The sequence below is a fragment of the Bufo gargarizans genome, chromosome 2 (genome assembly GCF_014858855.1).
Source record: "Bufo gargarizans isolate SCDJY-AF-19 chromosome 2, ASM1485885v1, whole genome shotgun sequence".
Taxonomy (NCBI): Eukaryota; Metazoa; Chordata; class Amphibia; order Anura; family Bufonidae; genus Bufo; species Bufo gargarizans.
The window spans coordinates 471,141,340-471,154,709 of record NC_058081.1 but is presented as its reverse complement, the minus strand read 5'-3'; the positions used below and the strand labels follow the sequence as shown (position 1 = coordinate 471,154,709).

At 43.7% G+C, this 13,370-nt stretch overlaps 1 protein-coding gene across 2 annotated transcripts in view; it reads right to left on the bottom strand.

Moving 5' to 3' along the window:
• The window catches only part of TTLL12 (tubulin tyrosine ligase like 12), a 47,711-nt gene extending 35,009 nt beyond the window's left edge, over positions 1 to 12,702 (bottom strand). The window contains exons 1-5 of one of the 2 annotated variants that reach the window (XM_044281076.1): positions 12,532 to 12,702; positions 6,458 to 6,639; positions 4,399 to 4,597; positions 3,805 to 3,964; positions 938 to 1,071 (exon numbers count right to left, since the gene is read on the bottom strand). In XM_044281076.1, the coding sequence (XP_044137011.1) occupies positions 938 to 1,071; positions 3,805 to 3,964; positions 4,399 to 4,597; positions 6,458 to 6,639; positions 12,532 to 12,690 (834 nt within the window). In that variant the 5' untranslated portion in view covers positions 12,691 to 12,702. The remainder of the gene's footprint in view (positions 1 to 937; positions 1,072 to 3,804; positions 3,965 to 4,398; positions 4,598 to 6,457; positions 6,640 to 12,531) is intronic. The other variant, XM_044281075.1, reaches the window with a different exon arrangement.
• Between the last annotated feature and the right edge of the window lie 668 nt (positions 12,703 to 13,370).

Genomic DNA, 13,370 nt, shown 5'->3' with positions numbered 1-13,370 from the left:
ACTGAACAGAAGTATTCATTGAGGCAGTCAGCTAGTTCTTTATCTTCTTCCATATACCTTCCTACTGTTTTTAATTTGGTAATTCCTTGTTTTAGTTTCCTTTTTTCATTTATGTATCTGAAGAATGCCTTATCGCCTTTTTTCCCTGACTGAGCTAATTTCTCTTCTGCCTGGGCTTTAGAAGCTCTTATAACTTGTTTGGCCTCTCGCTGCCTAATCTTATAAATTTGTCTGTCATCCTCATTTTTTTTTTTTTTTATAATTCCTAAATGCAATCTTTTTGTTTTTAATGATTTTGGCCACTTCTGCTGAGTACCACAGTGGTCTCTTCCTTTTTTTGCTTTTACTGACAAGCCTAATGCAATTTTCTGTTGCCTTTAATAGTGCCACTTTTAAGTAGTCCCATTTCTCCTGGACTCCAATGAAACTGTTCCAGTCTGATAGGGACTCGTGTACCACTAATCTAATTTTAGAAAAGTCAGTTTTTCTAAAATCTAAAACTTTTGTTTTTGTGTGGTGTGACTCAGTCACTGTACTTATAGTAAACCACACTGACTGGTGATCACTAGATCCCAAGCTTTCCCCTACAGTAATATCAGATACCAAATTCCCATTTGTGAATACTAAATCTAAAATTGCCTCCTTCCGGGTTGGCTCCGGAAGGGCGGAAGGAAGCTCCTCGTATACAGGACTCACAGCACAGCAAGATTGGCAAGTACCTTCTGTACTACATATACACTATATCCCATATTGCCTATGTTTGACAGTGATTTATCTAGGGCTCTGATACGAGATTATCCTATATTTTATGAGGCATCATATTACACATTACTTTACTAAAGGCCATCTGCAGTCAGCGCAGGCTCACAATTATATAGTGTTAACCCCACCCAAAGATTATTTGCCATGCCTAACAGCACCAACATCTATGTCTTACCTGATAATGGGCCTCAGAGGGTTCCGGTGTTTGGTGATTAATGTGGGCAAGATCCACAGGCTGCCAAGGTAAAAGCAGACAGCTCCGTATCAAAGGATTGGTCTCTCCATAAGCATAATCACGGGATACTTCCTCTGAAAAGGCACAGTGAAAAATATATACCATTATATATAATGAAAGTTCTGCACCTTTCTAATATATTTTGTGGATAAATGTATTAAGAGTAGAGTTTCTTACACCAGTTTTAGTAAAAAGAATACACACATACTTAAAAAAGGCGAAATCACTGTATTTAATGTTCAAATCCATCTTCAGAAAAAAGACAGGCTGCCTGCTCACTGAAGGATAGATTACCAGTACATGGAACTCTATGAGGAGGGAGCAGGTGGAGAAGGGAGGGGCTGTCGCACACAGGTGGAGACACAGAGACTGCTGATGGTTTGTAAGTGGTTTACTGTCTAACTTCACTGCTAGATTTACATATAAACTAATCAGTGCTGATGTATGATGTCCTTCATTGCTGCTGGTTCTGAAGGTGTGCTTCAGTGAGTCATGAAGCAGGATCCTGTTTGCCCATGTATAGTCTATGGACAGACATGATACCAGCTAGTCTCCACCCACCAGCTCAGAATAAAATTAGACTTACAGACAGACTGCAGAGAATCCCCCGAGAATCTCTGTTACAGAAGATTAAGTTGCAGCCGTGATCTCGAGAACTCTGCGTTCTAATGAGACCACGCTGCATCATAGCTATAACTCAGCAGCCACATCTGAATGAGACACTGCCCTATTGGTAATATGATCCACCATGATCGCTGCAACTTGATTCTCTGTGATGGAGATCTAGTTGTTCTGCATTGACATATGTGGCACCACTATTCCCCGGGGTCATAATTCAACAGAGGGGGGACCCATTTGTAGAAGGCAAGCTTGCCAATGCTCAGCATGGCCAACAGAAGTATACACATATCTCACATTTTTTTATTTGGTGAAAGGTCCTCTTTAAATGCACCCAATGCCAGTTCGATAGTAAAATGCATTTTTAAAACATTGAAAGGGGTTCTCGGGGGTTTTAATATTCAATATCAGATCGGCGGGGGTCACCCGATACCCCAGATCAGCTGTATGAAGGGAAGGCGAGCGCAGTGCGTCCGTGCCGTCTCTCTTCTCTCTTTATGCTCGCTGCTGCTATGTCTATGGCAAAGTGTTACCAGTTGGGGCTGAGTCCCTGCACAGTCTGACCCAATTAAATCAGTGCTACCAGTGTCTGACTGTGCAGGGACATGCCACCAACTGGTAACACCCATCTGAACCTATATTACAAACTGCTAGTAATTCACTCATAACTTCTAGCAGGAATAATAAAGGAATGCCACATCATAGAGTCATAAGAACAGATGCTTCACAATTATTACTACATAGGGGAATACGAGAAGTTACTAAAACAGACATGTCAGGAGAGGTGACAGGTCCTCTTTAACCTAATGGAATAAATGCTTTTGAATTAGATCTATCTATACTTTGTGTACAGCACCTCTGAAGATTTTTGTGTCAGTTCTCTGCGTCCCACATGTTACAGTATATCTGCAAGGGTAGTGCCACTAGCACTTCTTTTTGTGTGCCAAAGATTTGCCAAAATTGCGAGGCTCATGTGCCATATTAATTCTGGCACATCCTGGGAGGTTCATGTACCAGAAAATGAAATCTACACCAACAAGGACCTGGTGCAGATTTCCATCTAGCTAAGTAACAAAGAGCTTAGCTCCACTGAAGACATCATCAGGGTAAGATGTGTCTTACTATCTTACTACCACTACCTCTTTTTGTATCATAAGGGGCGTTAGCCAGGTTATGGGGAGCTCGCTCATTTGTTCACAGCTTTGGTGACTTCCTACTTACTTTACTCTGAATGTTATCTTTTGTATATATATATTTTGTATACTGTATATATAAATCTTAGTTTGGTAAACTTTTTAAGCACCTAAGTCGTTTTGAGTAAAATTTTCCCCGAATCTAAGAATTCACAGTAATACACTGCCCTTTAAAGCAAACCGTTAGCTGTGAAAAGAATTATGTTTGCACAGATTCGCAGCCTCTGGATGTAAACAATAATGTACTCATTTTTGTCAGCAACGAGACCTTAAAACGGTAAGGAATGTAAAATATAAAAGGGGTTATCCCAAGCTTAGAATTTTGTATTAAAAAATATATAGCAGAATTAGGGGGTTTCTACCGTTAGTCCACCACTCCACAGAAGTGAATGGCGGGTTGGCGCTGGAAGTGCACTACTGCTCTATTCAGAGAGGACTAAGGAACCCCCTGTTCTCAGGATCGTTGAGGGTCCCGATGGTCATACCCCCCATGATCTGGTATTCAATCACATATCTTTTGGTTAGTTGACAATTTTATTTTCATGCAACACCCTTTTTAAACAGTTACCGAATTTTCATTATACAAGTGAAGGTCCACTTTTCAACCAATGTCATAAAAACGTTAAGCAACTTTGCAAACAGTGTGGCCAGCAGACTACAAACACTCCCTGTGTAGCCTGATCTGCAGTCATGTGTCCTTTCATTTGTCCCGTATTTCTTGTTGATCTACCAAACTTTACTAAGAAGTAGTCAGCAGGCTGATGGAAATGTAACCGCAGGATCAAACTACACAGGATTTGTATGTAGTCTGTTACCATGCGGCACATAGGGGTGCACAGGTGCTGCGTACACTAAATGACAGGGGTGTTTTAATTAAGACTATTTGCTAAGTTGCTCCTAATTTTTCATTTCAGATGCAATGGAACAATACAAAAATGGTTGTGAAGGTGGAGCTTCCCAACACAATACACAGTAAGTAATGTAATGAAAGTGTACCTCCATTGCTCATGTCCCTGAGGGGCCACAGTATGGTGTATGCTAGCTGATGGGGGATGTAGTAAAACGGAGCAGTTCCAAATGTTGGCTCATCTGAGTGCTGAATTCTAGACCCAAATTCGTCCATTATATACCAGACTGGAACTTTCTCCTCTGCGGTCTGTGAAGAGAAGTGTGGGTTTAAAGGTTGCACTGGTGGAAATTCATCCGGACACCTGGAACATGAAGCGATAGCACCACAATACCTAATAGTGTTGGCACACTATAGAGGCAGATATTTTAAAGGTTTGCATTTTTACAGAAGCAGCGCCAGTTTTGTTAGCAGTCTGTACTAGGTACTGCGCTTCAGCTCAGATGTGGCGCTGTTTCTGAAAAAAAGAAAAAAAAAAAAAAAACGCAAGCAAATCCAATCTTTCTAATCCAGTCCTATTATTAACTGTATGCTGAGAAGTTCTTCTTAGAAGCAGTACTGAGAGCAATAGGGAGCAACCCTCATGAGTCACCCGTTATTGGCCAGTGGTCGCTGTTCCCTACTACCAGGACTGTTCAGAAGTAACTCAGTCATTTTTGTGAACATTCCCTTTAAGCAGTTACCTCATGTGAAAGCCGATACGTCTGGTTATATTTCCACATTTCCTTCAGAACAAACTCCACCACGTCCGCATCTGGAGCTTCTCCATGAAACTCAATGCCCATGAGGTTGGCCATACGATGAAGGAGGCCAGGAACTTCTATTAGCTGGTGCCGAGCATGCTCCACACGGTATGTCCATGCGTGGTCAATAAGAAAAATGCTGGAAAAAAAAAAAAGTGATGTCCATTAAAGATTAAGAGGGAAAATCATTACTCCCCCAGATTTGCGACTTAAAGAGGACCTTTCACTAGTTTAAAAACTAAAAACTAACTATATCAGTGGGCAGAGCGGCACCCAGGGGTCCCCCTGCACTTACTAGTATGTCTGGGCGCCGCTCCGTTCGCCCGGTATAGGCTCCGGTGTCTGCAGCTCCCTCTGTTGTACTGGGCGGAATTTTTGTATTAGGGTTGTCCCTTGCTGCAGCGTTGGCCAATCGTAGCGCACAGCTCATAGCCTGCGAGTCCCAGGCTATGAGCTGTGCGCTACGATTGGCCAGCGCTACAGCAAGGGACAACCCTAATACAAAAACTCCGTCCAGTACAGATGAAGGAGCTGCAGACACCGGAGCCTATACCGGGCGAACGGAGCGGCGCCCAGACATACTAGTAAGTGCAGGGGGACCCCTGGGTGCCGCTCTGCCCACTGATGTAGTTAGTTTTTAAACTAGTGAAAGGTCCTTTTTAAATGCAATTGCAATTTCTCTTGTCGCAATTAGCATTTAACACCGCTCTTGCCAATTTTACAAAAAGGGAGCGGGGTGTGGGCGGGGCCCATTTGCCCTGGTTCATTCATCATTATGATTGAAATTTATGACAGCTCCGAGCTTCCGTAGATTTCATTCCGGCGCATGAACCTCCAGAGGAGGCATGTCATTTATGATAAGGCCTGTACCTGGGCATAAATTACATGGCTCCTCCGGCAGCGCAGGCCCCATCAAGATCTGCGCAGCAGACGCCAGTCTTGATGAATTAGGGCCCTATGTCTTTTTTTATTGCTTCAATGTACCCATGATAAAAAAAAATGATGAAAAACAGGAACTTTTTGTGTATACAGTTCCTGTGCAGAGCTATGTGTCCTTTAATCTACAAACTGCAAAGAAACTCTGTGCAGTCATATCCTGCCATAACACTCTTGCATCTGACCCCGAATTCTTGAAAATTTAACAAATTAATGTTTAGAAAAATTAAAGGGGTTGTCCCACGAAAAATGTTGTACAGTTTTAAAACCAGCACCTGGATCTGAATACTTTTGTAATTGCATGTAATTAAAAATTTTGTATAGCTAATGAGTTATTCAATAAAATGTATCTGTATAGCTCCACCTGCTTCTTTTTCTTATTTCTTTGTCCTGCTCACTGAGGTGGCCGCACATGCTCAGTTTCATCCTTCAACTGCCTCCTGAGCTGTGATAGGGAGAGCATGGACACACCTCCTGAGCTGTGATAGGTAGAGCATGGACACGCCCCTTGGCTGCAGCAGAAAAGACACTCCCCTTGAGCTGTCAGCTTGATATAAATCTAACAGAACAATGAATGTGGAGATCTCTGGATCCATGTGAGGTACAGGGCTGGTTCTAGCTTTGTTAGAAAGAGATGGTAATATACTACTGTCTGATTTTCATTTTTTACATTATTCATGGGAGAACCTCTTGATTGTAAAATAACTGAAGCACTAATAAAATGCATTTGAATTCTTTACTGAGGGGGAATCTATAAGCTGGCATAAACCTCATGTACAAGTACAAAATATGAAGATTTTGCTATCTTTATTAGTAGGCATGATTAGGGCTGAAAAAAAAGCTCCCATGATATCAGCTGGTTGTTGAGGGTCTGGCTACAGGGAAAATGTAGTATTACATGCTGGCCATTGCCAGAGGGAGTCCTTCAGACCAGAAACTGATCTTACATAACAGCTAACAAAAAAGCCACAATCAGGTGCCCCCCTATATGAACAGTGGTTGTCTTGTTGAGTCAGCCCCTTTAAGAGAACCCGAAGAAGTACATTCTAATGAAGTAACGCACCAGTTAGGGTCAGTGGCGCTCAGCCCGTGCTCATTGGTGACAATTACTTTAAAAGATGGTTCTGTTCCAGGGTTTGGTTTCTTTTTCAGTTCTCTTTCAATTTCTGCCCGTTCCTCCTCCTCCTCTTCCTCCTCAGCCTCTTCCACCTGCATTATTCCAAACATTTCCCCAGCATCAAAGAGCTGGAAGATAAAACAAGACATTTTGGGTTATTCACCATTAAATCCTTCAGTCCTTGCCTTTTCACAATTGTTAGAATTTCAATACAGTCATCTTTTTTGGGGAAGCTGGGTGACAACCAACAGAAATGCTATTACAGCTCTCACAGCGGTTGTCACCCAGCTTTCCAAGAGACCTGAACAGTAAATGTGCCTAGCTATTCAGATACATCTCCAGTTTGAATATCGGTGTGTATCTGGTCAGATTTGTCATCTGAAAAGCTGGGTGACAACTCCTATGGGAGCAGAGACATTATAATGTTAAAGTGTACTTTTTTTAAAAGTTTATTAGAGCTAGGCCTGTATACCTGAGTCAGTCTGTCAATGATTACCCTATAACAGCTTTCATTAATGTCCTCTGTCCCTTTCTACTGGAGTATAATACAGGATGTAACTCAAGATCAGTACAGGATAAGTAATGTATGTACACAGTAATTCCACCATCAGAATAGCGAGTAGAGCTCTGGAGTATAATACAGGATGTAACTCAGGATCAGTACAGGATAAGTAATGTAATGTATATACACAGAGACTCTACCAGCAGAATAGTGAGTGCAGCTCTGGAGTATAATACAGAATGTAACCCAGGATTAGTACAGGATAAGTAATGTATGTACACAGAGACTCCAACAGCAAAATAGGGAGTGCAGCTCTGGAGTATAATACAAGATGTACCTCAGGATCAGAACAGGATAAGAAATGTGTATATTTTATATATACAGTACAGACCAAAAGTTTGGACACACCTTCTCATTCAAAGAGTTTTTTTTTTTTCATGACTATGAAAATTGTAGATTCACACTGAAGGCATCAAAACTGCATTAACACATGTGGAATTATATACATAACAAAAAAGTGTGAAACAACTGAAAATATGTCATATTCTAGGTTCTTCAAAGTAGCCACCTTTTGCTTTGATTACTGCTTTGCACACTCTTGGCATTCTCTTGATGAGCTTCAAGAGGTAGTCACCTGAAATGGTTTTCAGTTCACAGGTATGCCCTGTCAGGTTTAATAAGTGGGATTTATTGCCTTATAAATGGGGTTGGGACCATCAGTTGCGTTGTGGAGAAGTCAGGTGGATACACAGCTGATAGTCCTACTTAATAGACTGTTAGAATTTGTATAATGGCAAGAAAAAAGCAGCTAAGTAAAGAAAAACGAGTGGCCATCATTACTTTAAGAAATGAAGGTCAGTCAGTCCGAAAAATTGGGAAAACTTTGAAAGTGTCCCCAAGTGCAGTCACAAAAACCATCAAGCGCTACAAAGAATCTGGCTCACATGCGGACCACCCCAGGAAAGGAAGACCAAGAGTCACCTCTGCTGCTGAGGAGAAGTTCATCCGAGTCACCAGCCTCAGAAATCACAGGTTAACAGCAGCTCAGATTAGAGACCAGGTCAATGCCACACAGAGTTCTAGCAGCAGACACATCTCTAGAACAACTGTTAAGAGGAGACTGTGTGAATCAGGCCTTCATGGTAGAATATCTGCTAGGAAACCACTGCTAAAGACAGGCAACAAGCAGAAGAGACTTGTTTGGGCTAAAGAACACTAGGAATGGACATTAGACCAGTGGAAATCTGTGCTTTGGTCTGATGAGTCCAAATTTGAGATCTTTGGTTCCAACCACAGTGTCTTTGTGCAATGCAGAAAAGGTGAACGGATGGACTCTACATGCCTGGTTCCCACCGTGAAGCATGGAGGAGGAGGTGTGATGGTGTGGGGGTGCTTTGCTGGTGACACTGTTGGGGATTTATTCAAAATTGAAGGCATACTGAACCAGCATGGCTACCACAGCATCTTGCAGCGGCATGCTATTCCATCCGGTTTGCGTTTAGTTGGACCATAATTTATTTTTCAACAGGACAATGACCCCAAACACACCTCCAGGCTGTGTAAGGGCTATTTTACCATGAAGGAGAGTGATGGGTTGCTGTGCCAGATGACCTCGCCTCCACAGTCACCGGACCTGAACCCAATCGAGATGGTTTGGGGTGAGCTGGACCGCAGAGTGAAGGCAAAAGGGCCAACAAGTGCTAAGCATCTCTGGGAACTCCTTCAAGACTGTTGGAAGACCATTTCAGGTGACTACCTCTTGTAGCTCATCAAGAGAATGCCAAGAGTGTGCAAAGCAGTAATCAAAGCAAAAGGTGGCTACTTTTAAGAACCTAGAATATGACATATTTTCAGTTGTTTCACACTTTTTTGTTATGTATATAATTCCACATGTGCTAATTCATAGTTTTGATGCCTTCAGTGGGAATCTACAATTTTCATAGTCATGAAAATAAAGAAAACTCTTTGAATGAGAAGGTGTGTCCAAACTTTTGGTCTGTACTGTATGTATGTACACAGAGACTCCACCAGCAGAATAGCGTGTGCAGTTCTGGAGTATAATACAGGATGTAACTCAGGATCAGTACAGGATAAGTAGTGTATGTACACAGTGGCTCCACTAGCAGAATAGTAAGGGCAGCTCTGGAGTATAATACAGGATGTAACTCGGGGTCAGTACAGGATAAGAAATGTATATACACAGTGATTCCACCAGCAGAATAGTGTGTGCAGCTCTGGAGTATAACATCAGTACAAGATCAGTACAAGATAAACAATCTGAATCAATGTTAGACCTCATTCACAATTCACTGAATCATGGACTTGTACTGTCCTTGTTCTCTACGGAGATCACACTTAGGCCTCAAGCACAAGACCGCGTGCTGGCCGAGCCCATGCTGGCATTCGTGTTCTGCCAGTGGTTTTTCACAGAACATTGCTAGGAGATGCTTTGGAAATACACTGCCCGTCCCAAAAAAAAAAAGTCGGCACCAAAAATATTTTGTTGGACCGCCTTTAGCTTTGATTTCGACACACATTCGCTGTGGCATTGTTTCGATAAGCTTCTGCAATGTCACAAGATTTATTTCCATCCAGTGTTGCATTAATTTTTCACCAAGATCTTGCATTGATGATGGTGGAGTCTGACTGCTGCGCAAAGCCCTCTCCAGCACATTCCAAAGATTCTCAATGAGGTTAAGGTCTGGACTCTGTGGTGGCCCATCCATGTGTGAAAATGATGCCTCATGCTCCCTAAACCACTATTTCACAATTTGAGCCAGATGAATCCTGGCATTGTCATCTTGAAATATGCCCGTGCCACCAGGGAAGAAAAAATCCATTGATGGAATAACCTGGTCATTCAGTATGTTCAGGTAGTCAGCTGACCTCATTTTTGGAGCACATACTGTTGCTGAACCTAGACCTGACCAACTGCAGCAACCCCAGATCATAGCACTGCCCCCACAGGCTTGTACAGTAGGCACTAGGCATTATGGGTGCATCACTTCATCTGTCTCTCTTCTTACCCTGATGCGCCCATCACTCTGGAACAGGGTAAATCTGGACTTATCAGACCACATGACCTTCTTCCATTGCTCCAGAGTCCAATCTTTATGCTCCCTAGCAAATTGAAGCCTTTTTTGCTGGTTTGCCTCACTGATTAGTGGTTTTCATACAGCTACACAGCTGTTCAGTCCCAATCCCTTGGTGTCCCTTCGCATTGTGCATGTGGAAATGCTCTTACTTTCACTATTAAACATAGCCCTGAGTTCTACTGTTTTTCTTCCGATTTGATTTCACCAAACGTTTAAGTGATCGCCGATCACGATCATTCAGGTTTTTTTCCCGCCACATTTCTTCCTCAAATACGATGGGTTCCCACTATCCTTCCAGTTTTTAATATTGCGTTGGACAGTTCGTAACCCAATTTTAGTAGTTTCTGCAATCTCCTTAGATGTTTTCTCTGCTTGATGCATGCCAATGATTTGACCCTTCTCAAACATCTTTTCCACGACCACGAGATGTGTCTTTCGACATGGTTGTTTAAGAAATGAGAAGCAACTCATTGCACCATTTGGGGTTAAATAACTTGGTGCCGGCTGAAAGATAATCGCCCATGCTGTTATTATCCAATAGGAGGCTCATAGCTATTTGCTTAGTTAATTCCAGGTGGCAACTTTTTGGGAAGGACAGTCAGTGTACATTTTCAGTTTAGCAGTGTCTGTGGAACACACATGACACATGGAGGGGGGAAAAAAAACACAGATGCTTCATGGATGAAACACAGATAGGTTTTCCACGGATGTCTAATGGACATGGAAACGTGAACGAGGCCGAACAAGGTAAAGAAAACCGGGCAGGTTGCAGCAGAACATCTTGACTATAAAAAGGGCTTGTCTCTTCAACAAATCAATGGGAGGGGCTGTAATCGAAGCCAAAATTTACGTAACTCTTCATGTATGTGTGCCACAGAATCTTACATGACCTGCGCAGAATAACACCTGCCAAGACTGAGGGCTCAGGTAACATGCCAGGACCTGGCACAGCTAGAAGGTTTATCTGTAAACACTCCTAGGACTCACACTCCTAGTTCAGGATTATCAGGGGCCAAGCCCTTGCTCCCAATGTTTTAAAGACCCAACAGGTTTCCACCGTTTTAATTTTCTGGCACTTTCTGCCTACAGTGCTGAGGTAGCGTTCTGTATGGTCATCTGAGGCATTCTGCCTCCTGAGATTGCAATACCCATTAATAACAGGCTCTTCACGTGCCCTCAAGGTCAGGGGAATAACATAAAATAGGATGTTCCTTCTGAGGTAGAGGGCCACCTCTAGCGTCAGTATGAAGAACATATTAGTAAACTCCATGAAGAGCAATTCCCTCGCTCTGGAAACCTAACCTGGGCATTCTTCTGATGGGTATGCAGGGAACGTGAAAAATCATGTAGATAATAAGAGTTATGTGAAAGATTTCACATTGGCTGTAAAGATGGCCATAGATACGAGATATCAGAGGAATCTTCAAACCATCTAAGGCCTGTCCGTCTTCTCCATGGACCCATTGATTTTAATGCGTTTGTTCACACATCAGTGGTTTTCCACTGACCATGAGTCAGTGGAAAAATCCTGGGAGCGTGCAGTACTTAGGTCTGTGATGCGGGCAAAACACGCCCTTTGAAGTCTCTGGGTCCATGAAAAACACAGACATGGATAGCGGACCATCGGTAGGAGATGCTCCAGAAACATGGGCCAAACACGGATACTTCATGGACAAAACACGGGAATCAAACTGAACAAGGTCCTAAGGGAGGGATCAGCAACCTCCAGCACTCCAGCTATTCTGGAACTATAACTCCCATTATCCTCCTGACTATGTGGGAACATAAGTGTGCATGCTGGGAGTTGTAGTTTCACAGCAGCTGGAGTGCTGAAGGTGGCTGATCCCTGATCTCAGGTATGACCATCAGTGTTGTCCCAATGCTGAGAAGTGGGTCCCCACTATTCTGATGTTTCGGCTTATCCTAGCCATTATACCGCTAAGCGGGCACATGTGACAAGTCCCTGGACACCCCTTTGAGACAACCAGTGGTCTTCTAAGGGTGTGCTCCCACCACAGAAGATGACTAGTATCCCTAATATGATGGAATGCAAAGCTGTCACCAGTTTTCGTCTATTGGGGTGATTTCATTTTACTTAATTTTGTTCAGAAATGCCAAATATGAGGAAACTTTGCTTGTAGCAGGTGATGCCCGCTGCAATTTAACCCTTAAAATGAAATTCTTCTGCAAATTCTGCCTCTTGACTTTAGATTAGTGTCAGAATGGTCAGTGCAGTCACCGCCAGCCCCAGGTGCGGCTGTCGCAAGCCTCCACATGATGACACCTGTTACATGGGTCACCCCCTAATCCGGTGACACCCCGCTTCCCCAGGCACCTACATACTGCCCCCCAACCCCTAGACGAGCAGTCCCAGTGACACCCCAAAGTGTCCGGGGAGACGAGGACCCCTCCCCGCCGCCTACCTCTCCTTCTATCTTCCGGTGCAGGCTCGGCCAGTAAAACTGCGGGACCCCCGATGCCAGGAGAGCCGCCTGGTGCAAGGCCACGAACTGAGAGTAACCCTCATCCTGCTGCTGGGAGCCGGGCTCGGCCATGCTGTCTGACACTGGAGCACTGAGCATGCGGGAGGGGAAGCGGATTCTAGGAGGCGGCTCCAGGCTCTGCCCTCCCTGTCAGGGCAACCCACACAGCCGCCCCAACTGTGCCCAGCTCTGCCCACCATACGTACAGCCCTCATCTGTATACTGCTCTGCCCACCACCAGCATAGTATGTACAGCTCTCATCTGTATACTGCTCTGCCCACCATAGTATGTACAGCCCTCATCTGTATACTGCTCTGCCCACCATAGTATGTAAAGCCCTCACCTGTATACTGCTCTGCCCACCATAGTATGTACAGCCCTCATCTGTATACTGCTCTGCCCACCACCAGCATAGTATGTACAGCCCTCATCTGTATACTGCTCTGCCCACCATAGTATATACAGCCCTCATCTGTATACTGCTCTGCCCACCACAGTATGTACAGCCCTCATCTGTATACTGCTCTGCCCACCACCAGCATAGTATGTACAGCTCATCTGTATACTGCTCTGCCCACCATAGTATGTACAGCCCTCATCTGTATACTGCTCTGCCCACCTCCACCAGCATAGTATGTACAGCCCTCATCTGTATACTGCTCACCATAGACCATAGTATATACCGCCCTCATCTGTATACTGCTCTGCCCACCATAGTGTATATACAGCCCTCATCTGTATAGTGCTCTGCCCACCATAGTGTATATACAGCCCTCAT